This window comes from Syngnathus scovelli, chromosome 11, assembly GCF_024217435.2.
Source record: "Syngnathus scovelli strain Florida chromosome 11, RoL_Ssco_1.2, whole genome shotgun sequence".
Classification (NCBI taxonomy): Eukaryota; Metazoa; Chordata; class Actinopteri; order Syngnathiformes; family Syngnathidae; genus Syngnathus; species Syngnathus scovelli.
In genome coordinates this window covers 11,163,591-11,190,135 of record NC_090857.1, presented here as the reverse complement: position 1 = coordinate 11,190,135, position 26,545 = coordinate 11,163,591, and the positions used below count along the sequence as shown (strand labels likewise).

Below are 26,545 nucleotides of genomic sequence, written 5' to 3'. Positions count from 1 at the left end.
AAATATTTGACCAGTTTTTACTCGTCTGATTTGAAAACGAGTTATTTGTCAGTTTGTTTTGTAGCTTTTACTGTATATAATAGTGTTAAGAGTAAAAGTGATCAAGTCATCACAAAAATCACGAAAAAAATCTTATATAAGCCGCACCTGACTATAAGCCGCAGGGTCCAAAATTTTGGAAAAAAGTCGCGGCTTATAGTCCGGAAATTACGGTATATAAAAATATTTTTGGGAATTCAATATAGGGCATATTCATCGATTCAACACAAAACAATAATAGTATTTGCATTTTTCCTTTGCGTCAACTTTTTTGTTTTCTGTTCACCTGTGTTGTTAATAAGTGACATCACCACCATAAGGACAAAAGAGCAGAGATCAAATTTCACATAAGTCCAAGCAGTTTCTACACATCAGTGTTCAGTAAACCATTCAATATAATAAGTGAACTTGTTGCCGCCGAAACCAAACAACAAAACTTTATCCGTCCAGCTGGCTGGGACGGGACAGGACGGTGGTGCAGCTGTCCATTGAAGCGGTCTGCACCTCACGCAGACCCCCTTCCTTCCACAGGATGCGACGTAATACGCACGCGTGGAAGCACCCGGGCCGTCCTTGTTCTAGCAATGTGTTTGCTCGCTGAAGCGAGTGCAAAGAAACAGTTTGCTGCTTCCTCCACTTTGGTGGGGGGACCATCAGCGGGATGCCGTGGGGGAGAGGCGCCTCGGTGGCCCTGCTCCTGCTCTCGGCCCGAGGCATCGGGCGGGCCAAGGCCAGGTAGGATCGGACTCGGTGGTCCTAGTATTAAACTTGAAGATTTGGGGAGAAGCCAGTGAGTGGAAGCATGTTTTTAGTATCAGTCTCCAAATCCTTGTCAAACATGCGTGAGTGGCTTGTTACATTCTGTAAAGGTTAAGGAGCTTGCGGTGGAATTCCTCCACAAGGATTAAACCTGGTCTTGCTTTCGACATGTGCACCTTTTCTTTTTTTCCAGCGGATTACTTTATTCTTTGACAGAGCCAAGCCGGGGTTACTTTGTGTTATTAGTGCTATCAAGTCAACTCCATCGGCTATAAAAAAAACAAAAAAAAAAACACTTTTGACATTTTGTCCATTGTTTTCTGCCCACAGCTGTAGTTTCCTGATCAAGCCACTTCAAATCAAAATAATACTAATGATGTCACATTTCACTAGTCGCTGTTGTTGGCAATCAAAAAGAATGTATGACAGCTTCCCAAAACAATTGTTAGCTAGTTCTGCAAAAACATAAGACAGGAAGAGCTCAATACCACAAAGAAGGAAGTTTTTTTCAGTGAATATGTAGGGAGCGCTTCCACAAGGGGTGAAAAGGCAGATTTTTGCCAATTTTTTTTGTAAACTAAGAATATTTGAACATTCTATGTTTGAGCTTAAATCTTTTACTCTACATTCATGCAAAAGCTGCACTACAAGTTTCAGCGGAATACATCACAATGCTGGAATTGTTTATTTGGCTTGTGTTGCGCCACACTCAGCCATGTCATACGGAAATCATGTCAAGATGAAAATATGCAATTTCAAAAGTGGAAAATTTCATACTGCTTTTCACTTGTTCAAGCGTATGTGGTGTTGATTTTATTATTATTATATATATATTTTTTTTAATTTTGCACATTTGGCAGATGATTTGCTAAATGTTTCCCAATTCGTGACAGACCTGTTACGCTTGAGTAACGTGCCTTTTCGCCCCACTTTTTGCCTTACAAACTCAGGTATGCATGCTGGGAACTAAGTCATCAGGTACCTCATTGTTAAGCAATGAACACCCACACGCTCGCTTTGATTCACTTAAAACAGACTCAATTGTTTTAAAGAGGCTCATTTTTGGGAAATTAATCAGTCATTAGAGCACAAAGAGAGCGAAGGCTCATTATTGGACACTAAGGTAACAAAGGCCCCAAAAATATGTTCCCCAGGACTGAGCAGTAGAAAACTCCAATTTCAATCTGCCTTAGTGTATTGTCATTAAAAGGTCGATTCTTTCACGATTATCTTGTGACGCCTAGCAGGGGCGTGTCACCTTAGCTAGGTCAGGTGAGAACCATGCTTTCACGTTCAAGGCGTCGCCCCTCCCATACGGCATTCAAGCCTGCTCCCACACCTCAGCTCACAAAAGAGTCTTACCAGACCTTCCTGTTGCCATCAAGGACAGCAATTCAAACACCCTCATATGTTGTGTTCTTTAACCGGACTCCTTAATTCCTGGATTCTTTTGGCGCCGTGAACATGGGAGGCAGGGAGGAGGTCATGGTGACCAGGGTACAAGAGCCCACGATGCAGTTTTCACGATGGAAACCGATGAGGGTCATAATCTTAAAGACACACAAAGTACACAGCAAGAAATCCAGGTAGGAACCCTACAAACGTCAAGTAGGAACTTTTCTTGCATCATTAAACTTGTGTTCTATGAGCATAAATAACACTTTCCTTGCATTGATTGAATTACAACTTGATTAGTTTGTCTCTTTTGAACATCGTGTTGGAAAGGATATAAATCACTTCATGTTATTTGCTACAGCACCTTTTTTTTTCTTCTAAACAGTTAACACGTAGCAGATGAGCCAGCGTTGCTTAATCAGCAGAAAATGGGTACTTGAGCACTTTCTTCCCAAAGCAAATTACGCTTCTAAATAACTCGCACGTTAAATCTAAAAGCGCTCACATTCCGAGCATTCCACTCCGACAAATTACAGCATTTTGTGCAGCAGATGAGGCAAATGGGTTGATTAATCAGCAGGAAATAGGCAATTTAGCACTTGCAAAAAAACGGGTGAGCAGTGAGGCGGATAATGAGAAAAGCTCATTGTTGCTCTCGCCTGTGCTGATTCACTACTTGCGTGCGTTTTAAAAAGAAGTCAATCAATAACTTGGTGTACTTTTGGTCTGACAATCTGGCCTTCATCTCACTCACCTTTGTCTTTTGGTATTAGAGCTTGTCTTTGTTTAGATAGGCTTGTCAAGAACATTGCGGTCACGGCTGCATTATGTTGCCCGCCCGGCTCGTGATTGGCGATTTGATTTGTGCTTTTTTGGAATGTGACTGCGCCACACGGGCGTGGTGGCTCATCTGGTCACATCCTGTGTCTCTGCCTTATTTGTCTGGCATGCTTCTGGCAACTCCCAAAAGAAATTTGCATAGTGGTGTATTTATTTATTTATTTTTAATTCATAAAAAGTGAATTTGATATCGTTGTAAGCCACCGTGACATGCGTAATTTTATGATTAACGCTAGGCTAAAGTACAGGAAACAAAAAAAAGACAAATATATTCATTTAAATTGAATGATTGAACCTGTACACAGAAATACGCACATTGGTTTTTTTTTTTAAACTCGCATTTTCATAACAAAACATTTCTGTAGCGATGCCCAAAAGTGAATTATGACTCACCTTATTGCAGTTTTGCATGTGACCATGAAACCGAAAATAAAAAAATAAATAAAAAATAATTATATATATATATATATATATATATTTTATTTTTTATTTTCGGTTTCATGGTCACATGCAAAACTGCAATAAGGTGAGTCATAATTCATATATATATATATATATATATATATATATATATATTTATTTATTTATTCACTCCAAATTGTCCCTAGGTGTGAGTGCGCGTGCGAATGGTTGTCTCTGTGTGCCCTGCGATTGGCTGGCAACCGGTTCAGGGTGTCCCCCGCCTACTGCCCGATGACGGCTGGGATAGGCTCCAGCACGCCCGCGACCCCCGTGGGGACTAAGCGGTTCAGAAAATGGATGGATATTTATTTATTTATTTTAATTAAACAACGTGGGAGTTACAGTTACGTCCTTATAGTGACATCTAGTGGTGGTTTTACGTCACCAGGCTACCTTTGGCAGGAACAATAGACACCCGCCCTCCCCTTCGCCTTCTCCTCTCCATCTCTCCATCCCGCTTCTTTTGTCTCTCCAGCTTCGTGCCGGTTCCTCCGTCCGTCTTCCCCGCCCCACCCCCGCAGTCTTCGCCCCTCGCCTCCAGCGTCCTTTTGTTTGCATGCACGCCTGTGATTTCTTCCCGTGTGTGTATGTCTGCGCCAGAGATCCCAGCCCCACCGAGATGAGCGCGGAGCCCTGGGCCAGCCCGCAGGACCGAGCTGCCGCTGAGCACAGCGCACACACGTTGCCGCCCTCCCAGGACCAGCATCCCGACGAACACTGCCTGACCTTCTGGGAAGAAGAAGTGGAGAACATCCGACTGGGAGGCGGCCTCGCGGAGCCCGAAAGCATCCGCAGGGATTCCCGACAATCGGAAGGTAAATGTGGTCATTCAAGTAGCCTTTTGCTTTCTCACTGCTCAAATGATGCTTTTGCCATGGCAACATATCATGTCTCAGAGGAGAACACATTACCATGACGACACGCACTCGTGGCCAAGAGGGCTGATTTGTATTGACATCAATTTCATTGTGTTCACCCAATGATCTGACTGCCCTTTAATCAGCTCCTATTGTTGTGATAATGGAGCTCCTTGTTGGCTTTAAGTCATCAATTGGGGATTTAAAAAAAGAAGAAAGTCCTCATGAAGTTTTAACATGCCACACGCAGCATGGTCGCATGACTGCCTTTGTGTAAAAGGTTTATAGGCCTACAATACGTTTGATATCGTAACAAAGGCCCTTCACACGTGTGTTTTGAGTTTATTCAAAACAGTGACTCCACACGAGCATTCTTACAGAAAGGAGCTTGGTCAGAAGCTACTTGTGTCCTCCGACCTGCAAACAAAGCTAATGTTAGCTCATGCTGTATTGTATTAGCAGGCAAATGAAGCAATATCATCAATGGAGCGTATACTGTGATCAGTATACTTGCTCAACAATTTTTTAGCTATGTTCCTTTCAGGGTCATATATGCACATAGTTACTGCACCCCTGGATGTTTTGGAAATCTTGTCCAATGTGTGTCCGTGTGTGTGTGTCCATGTCAGAGGGGGAACAAGAGGAGTGGTGGCTGAACGATGCCGGTCTATCCCCCCTCATCAGCGAGGACAGCGCGGATTTGGATGGCGGGCTTCTGTCCACGCTAACGCCGGCGCAGTCCGAGGCAGTCCAGCGCAGAGTTAATACCTACACCATGTCCCTACGCAAGAGGAACAAAACGGCTCCGCGCCATGTACGCGACATCTTCGACACACCTATCCGTCAGGTGAGTCTCACGCATGTCCTACGGAAGCTTTTTCCACAGCACACTTTCTGTATTTCCTGATAAATGCTTCCCTCCAGCAGGGATTTTCCGAGTCTCAGCATAGTGAAGAACTGACCCAGAACACGAGGGCATCAGTCTCCAAAACCTCACGCTCAGGTGAGGCCTTGACAAAGGAAAGTTGTCAGTCAGTTGGGGTAGCGCATGCGTTTATTCATATCTGTGAACGTTGCGCTCCTCGTCCAGCTCCCAGGGAGGAGTTTTTCTACACCGACGTGGCTTATTGTGAACAGGCCGCCGCCTCGTTCAATCGGGCCCAAATGTCTCCCAACAATATCCAGGAGAGGAAGGAGGACGCGACCTTACCTGTAAGCATCCGACCCTTTGGCGCTGGCTGGTATCAGCGACAATGTCTGCCTTCTCCCACACTATATATTTGGCCACATGCCAAGGTTGTATTTTCACCCAACCATTTTTTTTCTTCCTTGTTCCTCTTCCAACCAATTTTCTCGCCGCCAATCCCCATCAGCGGGTAATCCACCCCAAGTGCCGCCTGGGAGTCACTCGAATTCAAGACCTGTCTCACGCTGACATGAAGAAAGTGCGGCAGTTGGCTCTCATCGATATGACGGCGCTGTGCGACCTCATTGGGCTGGAGGTGAAGCGGCACAAGACGGCCAAGAGGAAAATGTCAGGTATGGCGTTTCACATGCGCACACACACAGAAAACAGGTGGAAGATATAGTAAATAGTCAAAGTCAAAGTCTCCTTTATTGTCAATTCCGACGCATGTCAAGACACACAAAGAGATCAAAATTACGTTTCTCACTATCCCAGGGTGACAAGACAGAGTTCACAACGCACATACAAGTAAACAACACAGGAAAAATAAAACAAGAAGATGAACAATAAGAGTGATAGCACGCTAGCCGCTCTCGATGCACAGCAGAGTCCGGAAAGATGACAGTCAACCAGGCCACTGTGAACACGAGCACACAGCAGGCACGCACTGTCCGGTTCATGGATCCTATCAGGCGAACACAACCCATCTTTTCGTCCCGCGAACGAACGTACGCCAGGAGAATGGAAGGCACGGCTGGGCGACCTGGGTTGGCCGCAAGCCTGGCCCGACGTCTCCGCGCTTGCCCCTCTTCCGCTGCCTCGCAGACCCGCTGCAGACCCGCTGCCGACTTATCCCAACAATGCTCCAGGACGGAGCAGTCCGAGCTCACGACGCAGTCCAACCGGGGGAGGAAGAGCAGGCCAGTCCGGCGTCGCTCCATGACGAAGCAGTCCGAGCGCCCTTAATCTCTCCGCACCAAAGTCCAGAACGCCATAAAACCCACTTCCGCCGATGTTGAGCAGAACATGCCCGCCGCACTAGTAGCACGACGTATCACACGAGACGGACATACACAAAACTGCCGGACAAACACTCAGTAAACACTCACAAAATGCCGAACGGGACAGAGAGTGGCCGCTGCGTGTGCACGCGCCGCCATCTTGAACTTTAGATGGTGAGAACAGATGAGAAATAGTTTCCATGGTTTGTTTGTCAGGCTGCCAACATAACCAGGGCAGGACAACATAGTTCTTTAGCTTCCTGCATAGTGACTCCAACCCAATAACTATGGCGTCATTGTCTATAACATGTAAACAATCCTTCACATAAGAATCTTAATGATAAGCTACTGTTGATAGAATTTGACTTGATGGAATTAAAACTAATGAGGACATAAACATGTCGTCTCAGAGAGCCCGTTGTTCGGCGTGCCGCTGGCCACGTTGCTGGAGAACGACCAGAAAGTCAAGATGGCGACAACCATTCCTCTCTTCCTGCAAGAGGTAAGACAGTACGTGTTGAATAATGCGTGCGTGTGCACGCTTTGAGCTGAGCTGTTTTTAGACTCTTTGGTACGCTTTAATTTTTTTGATGTACAGGACAATACAGCTTATTATCCAAAATAATTTGTAGGCATTATTGTAAGGTACAATGTTAAAAAAATTACCATGCTCTGTAATTACAATGGCAGGTAGGGCTGGTGTGTTATTAAAAAGGGAAGAGCACATTGGAGGAATTCTGATCCAATGATTTTGGGTTGACAGGTAGCAGAGGTTAATTAAACGTACTGTACGTTGCAATCAACGCTCCAAATAATTTTTGGTGAAATTAGTTTTTTGGAATTAGGGGGGAGGGAAATAGATTTGCCTCTGGAGGACAAATGATTGTTTGTACCTTTTCTAGATGCAGAAAGCGTTTTAGAATTACATATATTTTATACAAGCGAACATCAAAAGTGAAAATGTATTGTGTGTCGTGCCAATTCCCAGCTAAAAATACCGTGTCTTCTTTTTTCCTGTTAATGATGCCTCACCTTTTTTGGGTTGGTTTTGTAAGACAACACCCTGAATGCAGCAGCAGTGCTGAGCAAAGGTTACTTTGTCTGCTCAAATCAAATCATTTCTACCGTAATTGCCGGACCATAAGCCGCACCGGATTATAAGCCGCACCAGCTAAAATTCAGGGGTATTTCAGTTTTTTTCTTACATAAGCCACACCGGTCTATAAGCCGCACGTGCACACGAGTTTTTTACAAAGAAAGACAGTACATAGAAAGGCTTTTTAACGTTTTAATAACATACTTGAACATGTCTTTCTAAACATTGCCTGTGACGCAGCAGTAGTACCGCAGCAACGCGGAAGTGTGCACGCGAGTTATTAGCAAAGAAGGACTGGACACAGAAAGTTTTTTTTAAAGCTTTAATAAAATACCTTAACATTTCTTTCCAAACACTGCCTGTGACGCAGCAGTAATACCGCAGCAACACGGAAGTAATACAGCAAAGTCACTGAGACGCGGCGGTAACACAGCAGCAATACGGTAGCACAGCACTAACAGGGCTGGTTAAAAAAAGCATACCAGTAAAAGTAAAAAAAGAGCAGTCTTCATCTTCCTCCTGTGCACTGAAACCATCGAAGTCTTCCTCCTTAGTGTCCGATTGGAATAGCGTTAGATATCCTTCGCCTCACACTTTCTCAGTCTCCCTTTCGTCGTCGGTTTTATGCATTTCTTCGAGTGTGAAAAGGGTCTGTTCATGCTTATCTTATTCATGCACGAAGCGCTAAATTACATTAAACTAGCGAGCGACACGTATAGCTTAAAAGCGGCATCATATGCATTTCTTTTGTCCCCCATAATGACGGTTTGTGTATAAAAGCTTCCTGTCTTTGTGTGAATGCGGGTCTGTGCGTGATGCGCGAAATGTAAACACAAACTAGCACGTCTTCTTCGGAGCATTATCTCTTCTTCGTCTGTCTCGCTCTTGCTTCCTGCTGGAGCGCCCCCTGGAGACCGGAGGCCGTAAAAATCCATAAGTACGCTCCAGAGTAGACACAAGATAATGTCATCAACATCGACTGCCTTTGGCATCATATGCATTTATTTTGTCCCCCATGATGACGGTTTGTGTATAAAGGCTTCCTTTCAGTAATGTCCATCTTGATCGCGTTCTGCGTGATGCGCGAAATGTAAACACAAACTAGCACGTCTTCTTCGGCGCATTATCTCTTCTTCGCCTGTCTCGCTCTTGCTTCCTGCTAGAGCGCCCCCTGGAGGCCAGAGGCCGTAAAAATCCATAAGTACGCCGCGCCGCCGTTTAAGGTTCAAAGTAACCTTCTGAATAAAATGCATTAAAAGTTCACATTCATTACAACTTGTTTTTGGTGAGCAAAATGTCAGAAGAATTGAATTTAATGCTGATTGGTTGGGTTTTAATACAATGCAGATGGTCCAAACAGCACCACTGCTTTGTGTAATCTCTGAGTGACATGGCAGAGTAAGAGAAAGGGTTTAGAGCACAAGTGTCAAACTCAAGGCCTGGGGGCCAGATACGGCCCGCCACATCATTCTATGTGGCCCGCGAAGACAAATTGTGCATCAAATTCGTGTGTCATTACTAGAATTGCAAATTGTCTTCACTTTTAATAATATCTTTTTTTTTAATATATGACCAGTTTTTAGTCGTCTGATTTGAAAACGATTTATTTGTCAGTTTGTTTTGTAGCTTTTACTGTATATAATAGTGTTAAGAGTAAAAGTGATCAAGTCATCACAAAAATCACAAAAAAAATCATATATAAGCCGCACCTGACTATAAGCCGCAGGGTCCAAAATTTTGGGAAAAAGTCGCGGTTTATAGTCCGGAAATTACGGTACTTGCTTGTCTCTGTCAGATATTAACCTTCCTGGAGAAGAGGGGAGTGGATTCCGAGGGGATCCTGCGGGTTCCAGGATCTATGTCCAGAATCAAGGTATTCAATTAGAGTAGCAAAAGCCAAATCAAAAAACTGTTGAGAATGTTCTCAAAGTATGTTCTCTGCCCTCAGTTGCTGCAACAGAACCTGGAGGCCAATTTCTATACAGGCCAGGTCAAATGGGATGAAGTGAGTCCCAACGACGCCGCCGCGCTTCTCAAGAAATTCATCCGAGAGCTCCCCGCTCCTCTGCTCACCGCTGAGTACCTCAACACCTTTAGCGCCGTCAGAGGTCAGTAGAAGACACTTTTTATACCTCCGTATGTTGCTCCATTTTCACATCCTCTAGAGCGGTGATCCATTTGAATAAAACATGGATCAATATGAGGATCGTCTGATTAATGGCTCACTGATGGTGAGGAAGTTGACGCGTAGTGATAAACGGCGTGAGCCAATATAGACATAAGCTAATGGCCCCTGTCACATCGCCATCCATCTTGGGACATCCTATTACGCCTCCGCAAGCACAGAGGAAATGAGTGTATGTGCATGTGTGTGTGACACGTATATGTTCAGACTGTCTCACCTTTGCTTTGTGCCTTTACCAGACATCACCGAGCTCAAGCAGAAACTTCACGTGCTGAACCTCCTTATTCTCTTGCTGCCAGAAGCCAACAGGAACACTCTGAAGGTACACGAGCACACACACGCACACACTTGACTGCATATTTATGACATGGGACAGAAAAATGAATCGCATAGTGATAGTTTTGGGAACAAGACGTGTTTGTTTGTTTGTTTGTTTGTTTGTTTGTTTTGCCAAGCCTTAGATTCCAGTGGTTGCCTGGAAACCGCTCTTGAAGCTTACATAACAGCTAATTGTGTGGTTGCACTTGAGTTTAACACCAAAATTACAAACAAGGCAAGGAAGCTTTTAGTAGTGAAAGTGGGCGGAGCACACACACACTGGCAATGCCGGTTCTATCTTTTATCATGCAAATAGACGGACAGGCATGTGGTAAACTCTCACCCTGAACCAAACACGCACTTCTATAGCCAAATCTGTGAAGCAACTAAATGGAGATTACCGTCAGAGGATCAAAGAGGAGCATGTGATGCACCTGCAGAACATGAGCAGCTGCCCTCACCCTTCCACATTTTATTGTTTTGCCGTCCCAACTGTCACTTTGCAGTATTTTTGACTCATCTCAATCATGAGTTGAAACATTGGTCCTATTGGATGAAAATTGATTTTGTATTATTAAACAACAATTTGAGGTGCATATTTTTGTTGTCCGCTTGGGGTCGCCATACTCACTTTCCTCCCTGAAGCAATGTAGCCATGGCATGTGGACTCAATCCCAGTACATAAAACAAAGTCTATCAAAAACATACTTGCTCTATTTTGGCATGTAATAACACCTTATTGGATGAGCTTGAACAGAATTTGCGACTTGATAAAATCCTGCTTAAATCAAAGTCAAAGTCAAAGTCTGCTTTATTGTCAATTTCTTCACATGCCAAGACACACAGAGATCGAAATTACGTTCCCACTATCCCACGGTGACAAGACATAGTTCACAATGTACATACAAGTAAACAACACAAGAAAATAAAACAAGAAGGCACAAACAATGAATAAATAAGAATGATGAATAAATCATAAATAAGCAAATAACACAACAAATAAGTACAGGACGCTACGCAGAAGGGGGAAGAGAGTTCAAGATCCTAACAGCCTGGAGAATGAAGCTGTGGTGAGTCTGGCGGTGCGGGAGCGCAGGCTCCTGTACCTTTTCCCAGAGGGCAGAAGATCAAACAAAGAGTGAACGGGGTGACTCACATCACTCACAATCGTGGTCGCCTTGCGGGCGAGATGGGAGGCGGTCCACGTGCACCTGAACAATTTATTGATGATGCTTCATTTGTGCCTTTCTTCGTGTTTCACTCAAGGCCCTGTTGGAGTTTCTCAGCAAGGTGGTGTCCCAAGAGAAGAGGAACAGGATGAACCTGTGGGCCGTGGCAACTATCATGGCTCCCAACCTGTTCCTCCACAAGGCCGTGCCCAGCAGGCTGACCGAGGGGGCCGAGAAAGGGCTAGTGGAGAAGGCCGCTGATGTCATGAGACTGCTTATCTGTTACCAGGACCTGCTTTGGACGGTGCGCGGCACCCACTGCTTTTTACCAAGAATATTTCGTCGATGTGTATTCTGAGCTTTGATGTCTTTGCGCCCCACAGATTCCAATTTTTGTCATGAACCAAGTGCGCAAGCTGAACGAGAATAACAGCCGGCGCTACCACTTCAAGAACCTGCTGAGGAAGAGCCATACTGAAAGCAAGGAAAAACCTGAGAAAAATACCTCAGAGGTGAGCTTTCACAAATACACTGAACAGTGTTCGCAAATTGCGGATTCGCCTATTGGCACATTTATTTATTCATTCATTCATTCCAATGTGAGCCTACAATCCAAATTGAAACAGCAGATCTGGTTCAACTTGGTGTTTCTAAGTCTTTTTTTTTAAAAATGCGGTCCTGCTATCTGCAGGCACGCCGTACGGTGAAGATATACGTTGGGGATCAGATAAGCGGCCGCATGAACTTCCAGATGAACAAGGATTCGCGAGCGTCCGACCTGCTGACCCAGTTTTACCAGCAGTTCATTCTTGGACCTGAAACTGGGAAGGGCCAACGCCGAAGGTACATTGCAAGTCCTCGGCTTGAAAAACAAAACAAAAAATCTCAAAGGACTTTAGATTCATACAGAGAACAATGGTCATGATTGGAACAGTGGAAAATGTCAATAAATGTCAATAAACCTGAGGGATGTAGTTCACCAAAAAGACCATTCAGATCTTTAAAGGTATAACAGAAACACATGTTGTTTTCTTTACAGGAATGGCTCCGTGCCCTACTCGGAGTACACCCTGTACGAAGTGGGAGGGAACATCGGTAAGTGTTTGATGCCGTCCGTCCTCTGCACCATTTGCACGACTTTCTGCCCACTGAGTTGATAGCGCTGGCGGGCTCTTATGTAACCCAGCGTCCACTCATCAAAACACACAAATTCTAACGCTGTACACACTGATGCACTCACAGGAGAGCATTGATACTCACTCGCCTGTGCCTCAGTTGCACATGTAATCTCAAAATGGCCGAAAGCTAGGAAAACTGTCATTTGCCAACTTCGCCACTAGGCGGCACAATGACACTCTTAATGAAGGAATTGCTTTCATCCATTCTGTATTGGAATGCAGTAATGTGGATGTGATTTTGGTCTGCTTCCTTTAGGTGAGCACCGCCTGGACCCCGACACACACCTACTGGATTTGTACAACAGCAACTCCGGAGGTGAGTGGGTCCTCAAGATAAAGCAGCACATCAATAAAAGCTGGTGAAAGGATGAATTCAAGAAGACAGAAGGAAGAGTCAGAGGCCATTTCATGGTGAGAGCAACACGGCAGAAGCATCCAGATGGAGGACAGATGAACACTCAGTCTGCCTTGAGCAAAATGGTCAAAAAAAAAAATCCATGATCACCCTCTCCACCTCCATGCTTCTGCACCTCTCCTTCTCTTTTGGACATGACTCATTATTTCCCGCTGAAGGACCTGCTGTTCTATTGACATCAGTGAGAAAGAGCGAAAGAGGATCCCTGGGCAGTTTTGGTGCGTCATCGTTTCTCTCCAGCAGTCATCGCCAGTCGAGAGCGAGCGGATGGCCCCGCAGATCACCTCTGGCTATACAAACCCCCCCCCTTCTGCCACCACCTTCCCCGCCCCGCCCCATCGGCAGTCTGACACACACAAGCTTTTATGTGTGTACTTTATTGCAAGAAAGTTGAAGTTTATCCCTGCTCATACTCATACAATGGTTCAGTGCCTTGCTCAAAGGGAAGAGAACAAGCAAATTGTCCTGACCGCCCATGTTTTTCACTGCATCAGAGCTACAATTTTCTTTTATCCAATCCTCTGTTAAAAAAAAAAAAAAAAAGGATTTTAGAGGTCGCCAACATGACCTGTCAAAATTCACTCAGGATGGAAAAAAAGTGGGCTAAAAAATGCCCAAAGTTGGGTAAAAATATCCCTGACGCTATTCCTCTAATGGACATGGGTAGACATGCCTAACAAGCGTAATTCCTTCACCCTGTTCAGATTTTTTTTCAATTTGGCCCCTGAAGCCAGTTTGCATCACGAGGAGACCCGCAAAAAGTCTCAAGATCCCATGTCTGAAAAAATATGGAAAAAGTCAGCCATTTTGGTTTCAAGCAACCATTTTAGGCTCACCATGAGTTCTTCAGCAACAAGAGTTTTTTTATTTTTATTGCTGCCTAATGTAAACCACCAGACTGCCGAGTGAGACTAAATCAAAAGAAGTTTGACTCGCTAAAACACCAAACTCTTGGGTCATTTTCGCAGGGCCACAAACGTCTTAATATGTCAGTGAGTGTGTGATGAAGGTCTTGCCCTGAAGACATACACACTACGGAGTCCTCCATCTGGTGCCCTTACAGATCAAATGCTTCTGTAGGCTATACGCTGCTGGCACCCTGCAAAAACTGACCAGAAGTGCATCTTAACCACTTGGACGTGTTGAATGATTTCTGCGGCAGAAAATGGACATCAATGAAATCGATTGGCTACATGCTCCCCCCCTTTTGACAGTCCAGAACATTTCTCCTTCTAGCCTGCCTCTTATTCCAGTGTGCCCTTTAAAAAAAAGACTGTGATGCACTGATGGATATCTTATCAGAGCCGCCCGCCCTGTGGTCTCGTGGGCTTTGCAAAGAACATCAATGGAATTCCTAACCTGTGTATTGAAAGGACATTTTTTAAGTCAAACGGTGTCACCTCCTCAAGGACACATGGTGAAGCTGGTCTTCATTTTTTTTTTTTTTTTAACTGGAGGAGGCGGGTTACTATGGGATGTTTATTTATATGAATGTGAAGGCATTGTTGGGTGCGTGTTTGTGATGCTAGCCATTCATTTACTTCACTTTTCCATGTAAATAGTTGTCACGCTCTTACTACATTTTGCACCCAGGTGTGTGTGCGTGTGTGTGTGTGTGTCGCCGCCATGTTGATGTGGCGCCGCCATTTTGTGTTTTTTGCGTACACACAAGCGACATCCATCATCGCCCGGCTCGCCATCTCGCTGTCATCTGGACCGTAATGTGGCGTATTGGCTGCCGGGCGCATGCATCACAGGCGTCGCATCTCTCCGATAAAGGGGAAGGCTAATAAATGGCTGTTATAAATTCAGGACTCCATGACAGCAGTGTGCATGTGTGTGTGTGCGCGCGTGCATGTGTGTGATGAGCTTCATCACATGGACACAGTTGAGCGAGCGCGTACAAAAGCGAGCTGATGGAGCGGCCTTCTGCTGACAATCAAGAGAAGTAGGTCACCTCTGAGGCGGCGTCCCACAGGGTCCCATGCCAGGTCATCTTACGTCACGCCACGCCCTCTGCTTGACGCTGCGTCTATTTGTACGCCACGCCCGTGTGTGCATGCAGGGGGTTTTCGGTTTACGACGCTACCTGCATACGAGGTTAGGAACGGTGCGTGCTGAAGTACGTCATTTTTAATTTGATGGGTTTTATATTTACGTCTAATATAAAATAATTGATTTGGTCAGTGTTAAATAGCAAAAACAATGCTAAGCTGACATCAATAAACCTCCCTAGTTCCTTTCGTGTTTGACTGTTTTATATCTATGGCCTTCCATGTTTTTTAATAAACATTTACTGTCATGACTTAACCATGATTGTCAGGGTAGGTTAGTGAAAGAAAAATTCAACATTTCCATTAAGGTGAGGTTTCCCAGTCCAATAACGTTCATGTTTGTGCCTAGTCATTTACTCTAATTAGAATTTTACAAATTGAGTTACATTGCAGCCATAAGAATGCAACATCGACATAAATCGAGAACCCCTTTAGGATGTGTGTGTGCGCCATTTTAAAAACCTTCCGAATGTATATTTATGACCCTGTGTGTTTTAAATACAAAAAAATGGAATTAGGTTCTTTTTTTCTAGTCAATAAATGTGAATCTGATGTTACGGTCGTATGATGTATTTTTCAATATGGCTTAATAGCAATGCACACAGAGAGATGGAATCAGCACAGAAGAGGATTCATCAAGCGTATCTGCACGTCACACAGTTGCACGTGAAGTGCGGCGCCTTTCTAATCAATACACAGATTAATTGTGTGTGCGCGCATGTGTGTGTGTGTGTGTGCGCGTGTGTGTGCGCGTGCATGCACTCGTTTCTTGATGAATCACTGATGCGGCTCATGAACAAACTACATTTTCTCCTAAATGCCTCATCAACTTTGATTATTGAAGCTCTCGCCACGTCCAAAAGGCCTTGTGACGCAACCACATGGGTGAATCACACCGAAGCTAGGCCAAATTGTGTTAAAAAAAAAAAATAATGCGATGACTAAGCCAGATGACAAAAACATATTACATCATTATGGTCTGAATGGATTGAAAATAATTTTGCTACAGTGAAATCAAGTTTGGTGCAAAAACAGGACCGCTTGTGACCAGAAGAATACCTACCATCCCTAAATTGAAACATAATGGTTGCATAAGCAGTAGTGGAGATATGACTCAATGACTGACGCTCCATTTAACTGTAGTAGCTGCTTTTGATTCATCCTCATCCATTCATTTCATTTGTGACTATTATTAGTCAAGCAAGGTGCACCCTTCACCATGCAGCCATGCTTGCAGCTCAACCCCCCCATATCTAAATGACTGTAATCTGGGGATGAATAGCAATCAGCAGCCTTGTATGAGCCGCTGGCACTCGGCCTGACCATCTTCCCCTATCGCCCCTTCAACCTTCCATCCACAATCAACCCACTGGCGCCTATTCACAAGTAGCCATGACATGCACACGTGCAGCAGGAAGCACTCGTCTCCATCTTTTATCAGTTGTGTGATGATGAAATGTTCATTGTTAAATGATCGTGTCATTGTGGGATCTCCTAAAAATTGTCAATTTTGGAGGTATAATAGGGATTTTATATGTTTACATTTTATACATACTATACATGGTCATTAATAAATAAAATTTAAAAAGCCTTACTATACATGGTCTTTTTTTTCAATGCCATGGTCATTTTTTGAAACTTTACTATACATGTTCATTTTTCAAAGCCTTACTACACATGGTCATTTGTTAAAGCCTTACTATACATGGTCATTTTTTAAAGCCTTATTCTTGTTTCAAGCATCCTTACACACAAATAAAAAAAGAGTTTATCAGTAACGCCACATGACTCTTCCCTTTCTCCTTCCCTTCCCTCCCTCCTATCCTTCTCCACTATATCTCTTTCTCTCCCTGTCTCCCTCCTCCCTCACCTCACTGGGGGGCGTGCATCCGGTTTATCACCGCCATCCAGCCACACTCGTCGCCTAGCAACACGGAAACAAGCATTTTGATTTTTTTTTTTTTTTGGAGGGGACTATCCCAGCATCTGCTGTTGTCTTGATTCACTTTTTTTCACATCTCTAGTGCATATTAGTATCATCACACTGCTGACACACACACACGCACACACACACACACTTCAATTATCACTGGAATTAATGAAGCGCGTAATAAAGAGAGTGCTATCAGTGCTCCAGAATGGTGAATAATGTGAAAGGAACATCAAACAAATTCTAATAGATGCTTAATTTGAGGCAGCCATAAAAAGCACAATACATGGGAGTGTATGTGCGTGTGTGTGTGTGCGTGCGTGCGTGCGTGCGTGTGTGCGTGTGTGCGTGTGTGTGTGTGTGTGTGTGTGTGTGTGTGTGTGTGTGTGTGTGTGTGTGTGTGTGTGTGTGTGCGTGTGCATGTGTGATGTTTAATATCGTCATGTTTCCATATAAAAGAACTCCTTAGTGACACACGTAATTAAAGATAAAACGATTGCGTGAAAAGGTGAGTTTATCTTTTCAATAGCCATCAGTGCCAAATCTGTTTAAAGGAGGCTGCTTCCTCCTCTGATAACCCTCTTCAGTGAAGTCCAACAGTGGATTATTCTTCATTTAAAATTAGAAATTTATTTCGTTAGAGGTGGACGTCACATATATTTAATTAAAATTGTTGTTGACTAGTGAAGCTGTTTACGTTTAAGTAAAATTTTCTGAAAACACTTTGCAAGCTCTGCTGCCTTGGAACAAAGTTTGTGAGTTTTTGTGTCGCTGGCTATAAATCATACAACATACACATGGACATGACAATCCCTTGGCTCGGGAGGCACGCATACATGGTGTAAAATGTCACTTGAGCACTTGGCATGTGTCGTGTAACATGCATGTTTCTGCATACTTTGAGCGCATGCTTTGAGTGACACGCAATCCTTATCGCCATGACACAGCCACATCTGAGTCTGTGTGTATGCTGACCCAAGGGTAGTCTGTTTTCCTCCCTAATAATACCTATTTGAGATTTGCTAGTACAGAGCAGTCCCTGATGGTCCAGTGATTAGGATGTGGGGCTTTCACCACTGCGGCCTGGGTTTGATTCCTGGTCAGGGAACTGTATGACATACGCATTTTTTTTTTTTCCCATCCCTCCCACGCTGCATCGCTGCCTCCAAGCAGGGCTTTCCTGACCACACAAGAAAACAAGTAGACATGACAAGAAGATACTGCAGGGCAGCAAGCACATACGCAAAATATGTGTGTGCGTGTGTGTGTGTCTCATCTTGGTGTGTCACAGGATGATGACAATGATGATGATCTGTGGTGACAGCGAGATGAACACGAGAGACAAAGACCATGGCAGATTTTTTGGGGTGATTATTTTTATGAAAAAGTATCTACCTATTTTATTTTGAGAAGAGACAACGTAATGGATGTTTTAATGTCATTTATATACATTCTACTTTATTATTGATATAAGTAAAATGACTGACAAAATACTTTGACAATATGATTTAAGAGTATTTCAGTATAAAAGAGTATTTTTGTTTTAGGAGCATTTGACCAGTGACCAGTGAGCGTGGTGTGTGCGTACGTGTGTGTGTGCGCGCACGTGTGTCTGCGTGTGCGTGTTACTCTGCCACCCAATTATTGTCACCATGGAAACTATCTTGGAATAGGGCCCATGGTTACTTACATTCACTATTACCAGGTCACTGCCTTGCAGCCTATTCACATACACACACACACACACACATGCACAGACACATACACACACACACACACACACACACACACACACACACATGCACATACACACACACACACACACACGCACACACACACACGCTGAGTGCTCTCACTCCTGTGAGGAGGCACAAAGCTTAAAAAAGAGCAAGCATCAATCACCATGGTTACAAATTGGAGGCAATTTCAGTAATAGCAGGAATTATACAGCTAGGCGCATTATTTCTTGGAAAGGCAGTTGGGAGAAATCCAATGTTCAACCAATACTGTGTTCGTATTTAGAGTGTCATGCGTTGTGCTCGAGTAATGTCATAATATCAGCGCATATTCGCTACAGTTTGTATCGTATGTAGGCCAATGAGGACGCATGATGAATAGCAGCTGGACAAAGAAACTCAGCGAAGCGTGAACATCAACATGAAGTCCAACCGCAATGGAGATGGAACATCACACCGACCGGGTGACAGTATCATGCAGTAAACAATATTAGTACATTGGTTCATTTTACATAAAAAATATAAAAAAAGTTCTCAACTCCAAGTCCCAGCATTACAACCTCTTATTTATTTATTTATTGTTGTGCTATTTATTCATTATTTATTCAGCACACTTTTGTTATACTTGTTTACTTGTTTGTCTGTTGTGAGCCATGTCTTGTCACCGTGGGATAGGGGGGAACGAAATTTCGGTTTCTTTGTGTGTCTTTGGCATGTGGAGAAATTGACAATAAAGCTGACTTTGACTTTGACTTTGACTTACTTTCAAATACAGTAGGGTAGCGGGCCTAAGTGTTCATCAAAAATTACACAGGTTGTATTCCTAGTTTATTTAATTTTGCCATGAGCCAGTTCATGCTGTTTGAACAGTGTGCTTGAATATAGAAAAATATGTTTGAAAAGAAGTAGAGGTAGACTTTCTTATTATTTTTTTTATTTTATTTTTTCATTTGATAATGCTATAGTACACACAAAAGGGCTGTTATTTACTAAAACACATAGTGACTGTAGAGTAATTATTAAATCACATTATTTGTCACGTCTCGTCCCCGGTTGTTTTATTATGTTCATATTGTCTTAGTTTCTGTCCGTGTGCCTGTGTGCTCACCCCTCCCCTCCTGTGTGCCCATGATTAGTGTGATCATTCTCACCTGCCTCTTGTTACATGTATTTAAGTCCTGTCTGCCCCTCACTCCCGTCGGATCATTGTTGTCGTACTGTCTTGTTGTTGGCATGTCCTGCTGTCTTCTTGTCTCGCATAACTGACTGGAGGTTGTGTATTTCCTGTGTGGTTTGAAAGAAAAATAACCTGAGTGCTACTAAAATGGTCTTTTTCCATCATTGTGGGTGCTTTTACGTGACATTACTCACTTCCTTTTTGCCTTGAAGAGAAGTCATTAGAATCCACTTGGATGTCCTTTGGATGGACACTTTTGCAGCCAGCTCATTTGTTCAATCATCTTTTCCAGCTGCTGTTCAGTCCATTCAGAATGGACATGTTGAGATGTTCTTGAATTCAGATGGCAGCTGGAGGGAAGGAAAAGGCGAGTGAGAGGCTGCTATTAATACGTACAACACCCTGTCACACCATCACCAGCGTGCCCCTCTAACCATGTCCTCTCCACTTTTTATTCACCAGCTCACAATGAATTGCAGCTGTGATGACAGATAAGTGTGTGTGTGTGTCTGTGTGTGTGTGTCTGTGTGTGTCTGTGTGTGTCTGTGTGTGTGCGTGTGCGCGCACGTGCGTGCGTGTGTGTCGTGATTATCGGCTCTTAGGTGCGTGTGATTGCTATCACCAAGAAAGAAGAGAAGATTTAGGTCAGATCAGGGGAGTGCAGATGAAGAGGGTGAATGTTCTCCACAATGATGGCTGAAATGCTTAACAGACAAATTGGGTTGAATTTATATGCGATGACTTCAACTTTTCTTATTCATTTTTCGCTTCATTGAACTTATTTTATCTTAATACGAGCTCAATTTAGTTGATTTGTATTAAGCCGTTTATTGAGCTTATTTTCACTCAGCCTAGCACTTGAACGTAGTTTGTTAGTTTAGCTCAGGTTAGTTTGGCTCTTTATGTAATTTTAAATGATTTTTGAAAGGCTTAGTTCACCTGTGTTCAACCTTTCCTAGTTAAGTACCCTAATAATGATAATAATCCTGTATGCTAAAATTTCCTGTTTATTTATTAAAATTTGTATTTCACTATATCCTAAATGCGACGAGGCAGGTTTTGTGGCAGCTAACATTTCGGCTTGTATAAATGAAGTGTGGGTTGAGCAGAGTTTTAGATATGGCACTGTTTAATATTGCTGTCGGTTTATCTCCAGCGAGCAACAGTGTCGATCATATCTGAGGCATGTGAAACAATTGACACGATACGAGACTGAGTTATTAGCATCAGATAGCTACCAGCAGACATCTATTGACTTGTTTTAACAGACAAGTCTACTGTAAATAGAAGTGGACCTTTCTCATTTACAAAAGTTGTTCATATGTCACATCAAAATGTGTTTGTTAATGAGGATGAGAGATTTGTAATTGGAACACCCAATATTTATGTTAGACAGGCAGTATTGTAAAATGTTTTCTGTCATGACTAGCAGACAGAAGATGGATGAGGATCTGGTGAACAATATTTCATTTCTACTTCTAATGTGTTGCTGCAAAGACCTTCTAACCTCCCAGTCAAACATTCAAAGTTGCTTGGTAATTGCTTGTCGTTTGTCACTCGCTGTCAAATATGAAAAGCTGCTTGAAAATGCATGTTTGCTGCTTTACATGTTTTTTTTTTCAGCATTTACTAGAAAAGCCAGACAAATTAAAAATGCATGAGATGATCTGAAGGTATCTCTTTAGTGCAGGGGTGTCAAACTCATTTTTTTCACGGGCTGCATTGTTTTCGGAGGGCCATCATGACTGTCAACCCAAATAAATGTATGAGCACCTTATATACAGTAAAAGCTACAAAACAAACTGACAAATAACTCTTTCAATCAGACAAGTAAAAACTGGTCAAATATTAAAAGTCAAGACAATTTGAAATTCTAGTAATGACACGAATTTGATGCACAATTTGTCTTTGCGGGTCACATACAATGATGTGGCGGGCCGTATCTGGCCCATGTGTGTGCGTGTGTGTGCATGTTGCCTGCAGCAGTTGTGCGACTGTGTTCTAGCATAAAGAGCAAAGGGAAAGCAATCAGTGTAAGAACTGTGGCCATGCAGCGAGGCGGCCCCAGGCCACGCGTTTGCCCGAGTGACAAAAAGTTGAGAATATTGACAACGGTGTACGAGAGAAGTGTTACAAGTGCGCCCCTGAGACCCAGCATACCACCAGCTCACTATTGACCACTGACTTGTCACCTCTGCTCTGTCATTGTAGAAGAGGGATGCACTAGAAACACAAGCTTTGCTAAACTACTGCTTATTATAAAAAGGATGAAATTATCTTGACTGCCATTGCTGTATTGAGCTGCTGCCAGTAAAAAACAAAGCAGTCATTGTCCAAGTGTTACAAAGCCACTCTTAAAAAAAAAAAAAAAAAAAAAAAAACACCTTTTGTCCTGTCTCACACATCAGCTCCCAAATCAATAGCAACATCCTCTCTCCTGGTGTCTACTTTCTCGTGTGTATGTGTTGCATCATGAGTGCGTACATGCTGTTTGTGAGCTCATGATAATGGCTTCTTCCCCCACATCACCTCTCTCGCCTGCTCTCGACAATAGCAGTTAATAGCAGCCCAAAGTGGCCGCACACTTCCAGCATGGGGAGGGGGCTTTCAAAAGAGTCCATGTTTCTTTTTTGGATGTATTTATTCATCAAGCTACATGCATTATGGTCCATGCTCGCCCCGCAATTAAATCAAAGTGTTTCACATCACAGAGCTGACCGGGAAAAAAAAGAAAGAAAAGAAAAAGCCTTTCAGCAGGTTGTGAATGTTGTCAATTGCAGGCAGACAAGATGTGCATTTCAATGAAGAACAGGAAATGGCACCTTTGTATGGATAAAAAAACCACACACACACTGAAGTGGAATAAAGCATTTTTTTGAATAAGGGCTTTCCATGTAAGATAGATAGACAGCACTTGACAAACGTATTGGACCAGCAACTGATGTCAGCTTTTTGTCTTGAATTAAATGAACAGCATTTTGTTATGTATCAATATGTACAGTAGAAGAACTTTAAACAAGTTTTAATCCTCAAGTATCATTATTGTTTGTTTGGTATTTGCATTCCTGTTTAGATGGGAAACTCCCTGAAACTGAAAGCAAATATTAAAGTACCTAATGATCATGCAACAAAAAAAAAAGAATTTGTTAAGCCCAACATTTATCTCAACGCCTGAGCTAAGAATTACAAACAAATGATTACTATTGAATTTTATGGAGATTCCTATGCATTCTGAGCATAGAGAGTTTTTTTGTGTTGCTTGCAGTCAGTCGAGTCAACGTTAAAGGTCAAACACAGTGTAGCTCACGTCAGACAATCCCAGTGAGAGCAGACATGATGTCATTAAACTTTCATGACAACTAAAGGGTGACAACTCTCAGTGGTTGTTGACTCCTCATGACCTCCCCACACGCACAAACACACACACTTGAGATAGTGTAGTTACCCCTCAATGCATCGCTGACCGATGCAAGCTACCTTGTTATATTTTATTGCTCACTTCTAACTGTAGCTGTTTCAGATTAAAAAAAAAATCTAATTAACAAATGACTTTCCAGAATTTCGTCCAAGAAAACATTGCTTGAGTGTTGTCGACGACGCAGCGAAGGCTGTGTGAAAAATGTCCGCCGTTGCTTTTGTGCTTGCCGCGGGGTCCCTGCAAGTCCCATAGGAGTGTCTCCGTTTATTGTGCTGCAAAAAAAGCCAATTACAATGTTAATGTGTCACAGCGGGCGCCTGAACCCCGAGGAACGCGTCCAACGCTTGATGGAGAGGGCCCGAGCCAACGCGGGTTAACAGCAAAACGGCGTCTGGGGAGCGCTTGGACCATAGCAAAACACTACGCCGGAGTAAATACACACACATATGCTTGCCACATTCAGGGATTGATACGCAGAAAAACAGACTGGATATCAATGACAGGATTAAATACTAAAAATTAAAAAATATCTAAACTAGGCTAAAGTATGCTATGCTAACCTAACAAAATGGTGGCAGTCAATGTGTAAAACAATGTCAGACATTAACGGTATGAGAAAATGAGCTCAGTTCAGCCCAGCCAAGCTAAAACAGGAAGAGATTGCTCTATTCTATCTATATCGATCTACGTATTCAGTCAAGATAAGACAATGCAACTTGTCCACAGAGGACTCCCAGAGGACGACCTCTCTTGGGAGGCCATAATAAGCCATTAAATAGGCACATTAGAGGCTAATGAAAAGGCTCTTAGTGTTTTTTTTACGTACTGTGGACCACCTGGATTTATTTGTCGCACTCCGACTATCGTGTGTGCATGCAATGAACGAAATTTCCTATGCATTTTAAGAGCCGGTTCACAACACAAAGCTCTTGACACACGTGTCGTTATACTTGTTATTGTCATGCAAATGTTTATAATAGACTGCAGCCAGTTCCTCTGATTAGCCTGATGTGTGCTCGCCCCCCCTTTCCTCTGCCATCCATTCATCCATCTATCCATCCATGACAGACACACACACCCAGGCAAATCAAAATCATCATTTTACCTCACTAAAATGCATTTTATCGTTAGCAAAAGCATTGAAAAAGGCTTGATCTGGGTCATATAGATGATATGATATGATGATATGATACAGAGTTAACAAATATATAAATACAAGATGAAAACACACACAAGAAGTAAGGAGAAAACCTTCAACAAACTGTGTACTGGCACATGGACCAATGGCTGGATATGAAAGGATATCCAATAAATGCTCCAATGGCATTCCATTAACTTGTGCGTCATGTGAATTCTCTTTGTGTTCACTGTTTTTGTAGTGCGCACACGGAACTTGTTCACAGGCGTGCGTGAGTGATGATGATGATGGCGATGATGATGATGAGGGGGTGGTACCCTGAGCCAACTCACCCATGTGTGTAATGTGAAAAGGAGGGGTGGCTGTTTGGTGGGGGGTGAAATAGTGCTGCAGTGACAGTAGCGGGTAGAGAGGAGTGTGTGTGTGTGTGTGTGGGGGGGGGGGATCATTTAATGCCAAAAGCGGGAATGGATGGTGCGAGGAGGTCTATTTTCCACCAACGTGGTGCAGTGGGATTGCTAAAAAAAGTAAAAAAAAAAAAATAAATACTGCCATCCTGCCTTTGCCCACCTGTCTACAGGAAAGGTGCTGATAATCTGATTTAAAGATTTTTTTTTTTTTTTTTTTTTGAAGGCTCCAAGGATGATGTGGTGATGGTTCCAGCATCTTTTCCTAAATATGCCCTGAAGCTGATGAACAATTTTGATTGGTCGGACGTCAGACGTGAATCCCCATGGGACTTGGCCCCGCCCCCTATAATGACGCCCCACCACCCACTATCATCATGGAGACAACCCCTGTGGGTGCTCAAGAGAGAAAAATCACTTATCTCTTTTTGCTCTCGGTTCGCACACATATGAATATTTTATAATTCTGACAATAATTCCACCAATTTAGCGGGATTGTCGAGTGTGTATAAAATGAAGACGCAAATAATTGTGCGCACACACACACTCACACACAGACACACAGTAACCTTCATTCTGCAGACCACAGACTGTCTGCGTGCTGCTGATAAGAGCCTCCGTCGTTAACTCGTCCACGCAGGACAGGCTTGCACGTTTCCACTCGTGCGTGTGTGCATGTGTGTGTGCGTGTGTGCGTGGCACATGCACTTTGAGAGATTTAATTTATGCATTTTAATGAATGGAATTTGAGCAAAGCACAACGAAGACATATATCTTGGATGCCATGAAAATGTTGTTGTTTTTTTTTGGCAGGGAGAGGGATTTCTATTTTAGTTAAATATGTTTTCATAATTTTATCCGGGACAATGTAGTCCTACTCTTAACGCGATGCAGATTTTTTTTTTTTTGGTCCTGTACATTACATTGCATTTGAACAGTTTCGGCACGGACGAGGCCGCTTTGCTGCAGGGTGATGACGATGCTGTTGATGCTGCAGCGTCGTGTGCATGCATAGAATTTGCGTGGGGGGGAATATAAAATATCCATATTTTGTAAAGTATCCCATACCTGTAGGCTACGCTTTAAAATCACCTTAGCAATTAAGAGCAAACAACAAATGGATTCTTAATTTAAATGCCTACAGGCCTGTGTGTATGAATATAAAACAAAAATGAAATCATTTATTTTTTCAACACATATAACATTTAAAAAATGAAAACAATGGCACACGCGCACACACACGCACACAAATATTTCGATGAATGAATGAATGGATGATGTATTGAATTACATATTTCATCTTGTTAAAAAAAACTAAAATAGAAGGAATTTGACTATATTAAAGCAAAAAGCCCAAATTGGAGGAAGAGTAGTCCATTTTAGGAGACTCAAAGTTCTCCGTCTTACCATCCAAAATCAAATTTTCCCTGCTAAATCCCAAAGAGAACCTGCATGGTCTATTACCAACGCTGCTCCGCGTCCTTGACTTTAAGCAAAACGTTCGTTAATTTCTTTCAATTTTTAAAGATAGACAGACAAAAAAGCAACGAAATCCTACATTTAGTTGTGATCCAAAGATGCTTGGCTTTTGGCACAAATCTCAGCCTCCTTTTATATGCGTAAACTTGGGCGAGATTGGAGGCCGCCGGAATGTCATTGGACGCCGGGCTGAAGTATTATAGATCGTGGCTCCGGGAGGGGGTGACGAAGGGAGGGAGTGGGTGAGTGGGGTGAGGTTGGGTGTATGGTAGTGAGGGGTACCGCAAGCACCTCCCCTAGAAATGC

At 43.1% G+C, this 26,545-nt stretch overlaps 1 protein-coding gene and 1 long non-coding RNA gene across 5 annotated transcripts; one reads left to right on the top strand and one right to left on the bottom strand.

The window, feature by feature from the left end:
- On the top strand, window positions 1–15,511 carry LOC125977759 (rho GTPase-activating protein 40). 3 transcript variants are annotated; one of them, XM_049734658.2, is made up of 15 exons: window positions 1–774; window positions 4,096–4,310; window positions 4,982–5,199; window positions 5,277–5,355; window positions 5,443–5,564; window positions 5,726–5,891; window positions 6,950–7,041; window positions 9,431–9,508; window positions 9,584–9,743; window positions 10,060–10,142; window positions 11,405–11,611; window positions 11,691–11,819; window positions 11,999–12,150; window positions 12,347–12,402; window positions 12,742–15,511. In XM_049734658.2, the coding sequence occupies exons 1-15, from the start codon at window positions 701–703 to the stop codon at window positions 12,846–12,848; spliced, it is 1,938 nt and encodes a 645-aa protein (XP_049590615.1). In that variant the 5' UTR covers window positions 1–700; the 3' UTR covers window positions 12,849–15,511. The 3 variants fall into 3 exon arrangements, with proteins under 3 accessions (XP_049590615.1, XP_049590614.1, XP_049590613.1); XM_049734657.1 differs by lacking the exon at window positions 1–774 and adding an exon at window positions 2,240–2,384 and having other exon boundaries at window positions 5,280–5,355; XM_049734656.1 differs by lacking the exon at window positions 1–774 and adding an exon at window positions 2,240–2,384.
- LOC125977768 (uncharacterized) lies at window positions 15,141–26,539 on the bottom strand. Of its 2 annotated transcripts, none has more exons than XR_007484729.2 (4): window positions 26,168–26,539; window positions 19,992–20,147; window positions 19,772–19,904; window positions 15,141–18,064 (listed from the first exon to the last, which is right to left on the bottom strand). It is a non-coding gene; the product is annotated as an uncharacterized lncRNA (long non-coding RNA). The 2 variants fall into 2 exon arrangements; XR_007484730.2 differs by having other exon boundaries at window positions 26,319–26,539.
- Between the last annotated feature and the right edge of the window lie 6 nt (window positions 26,540–26,545).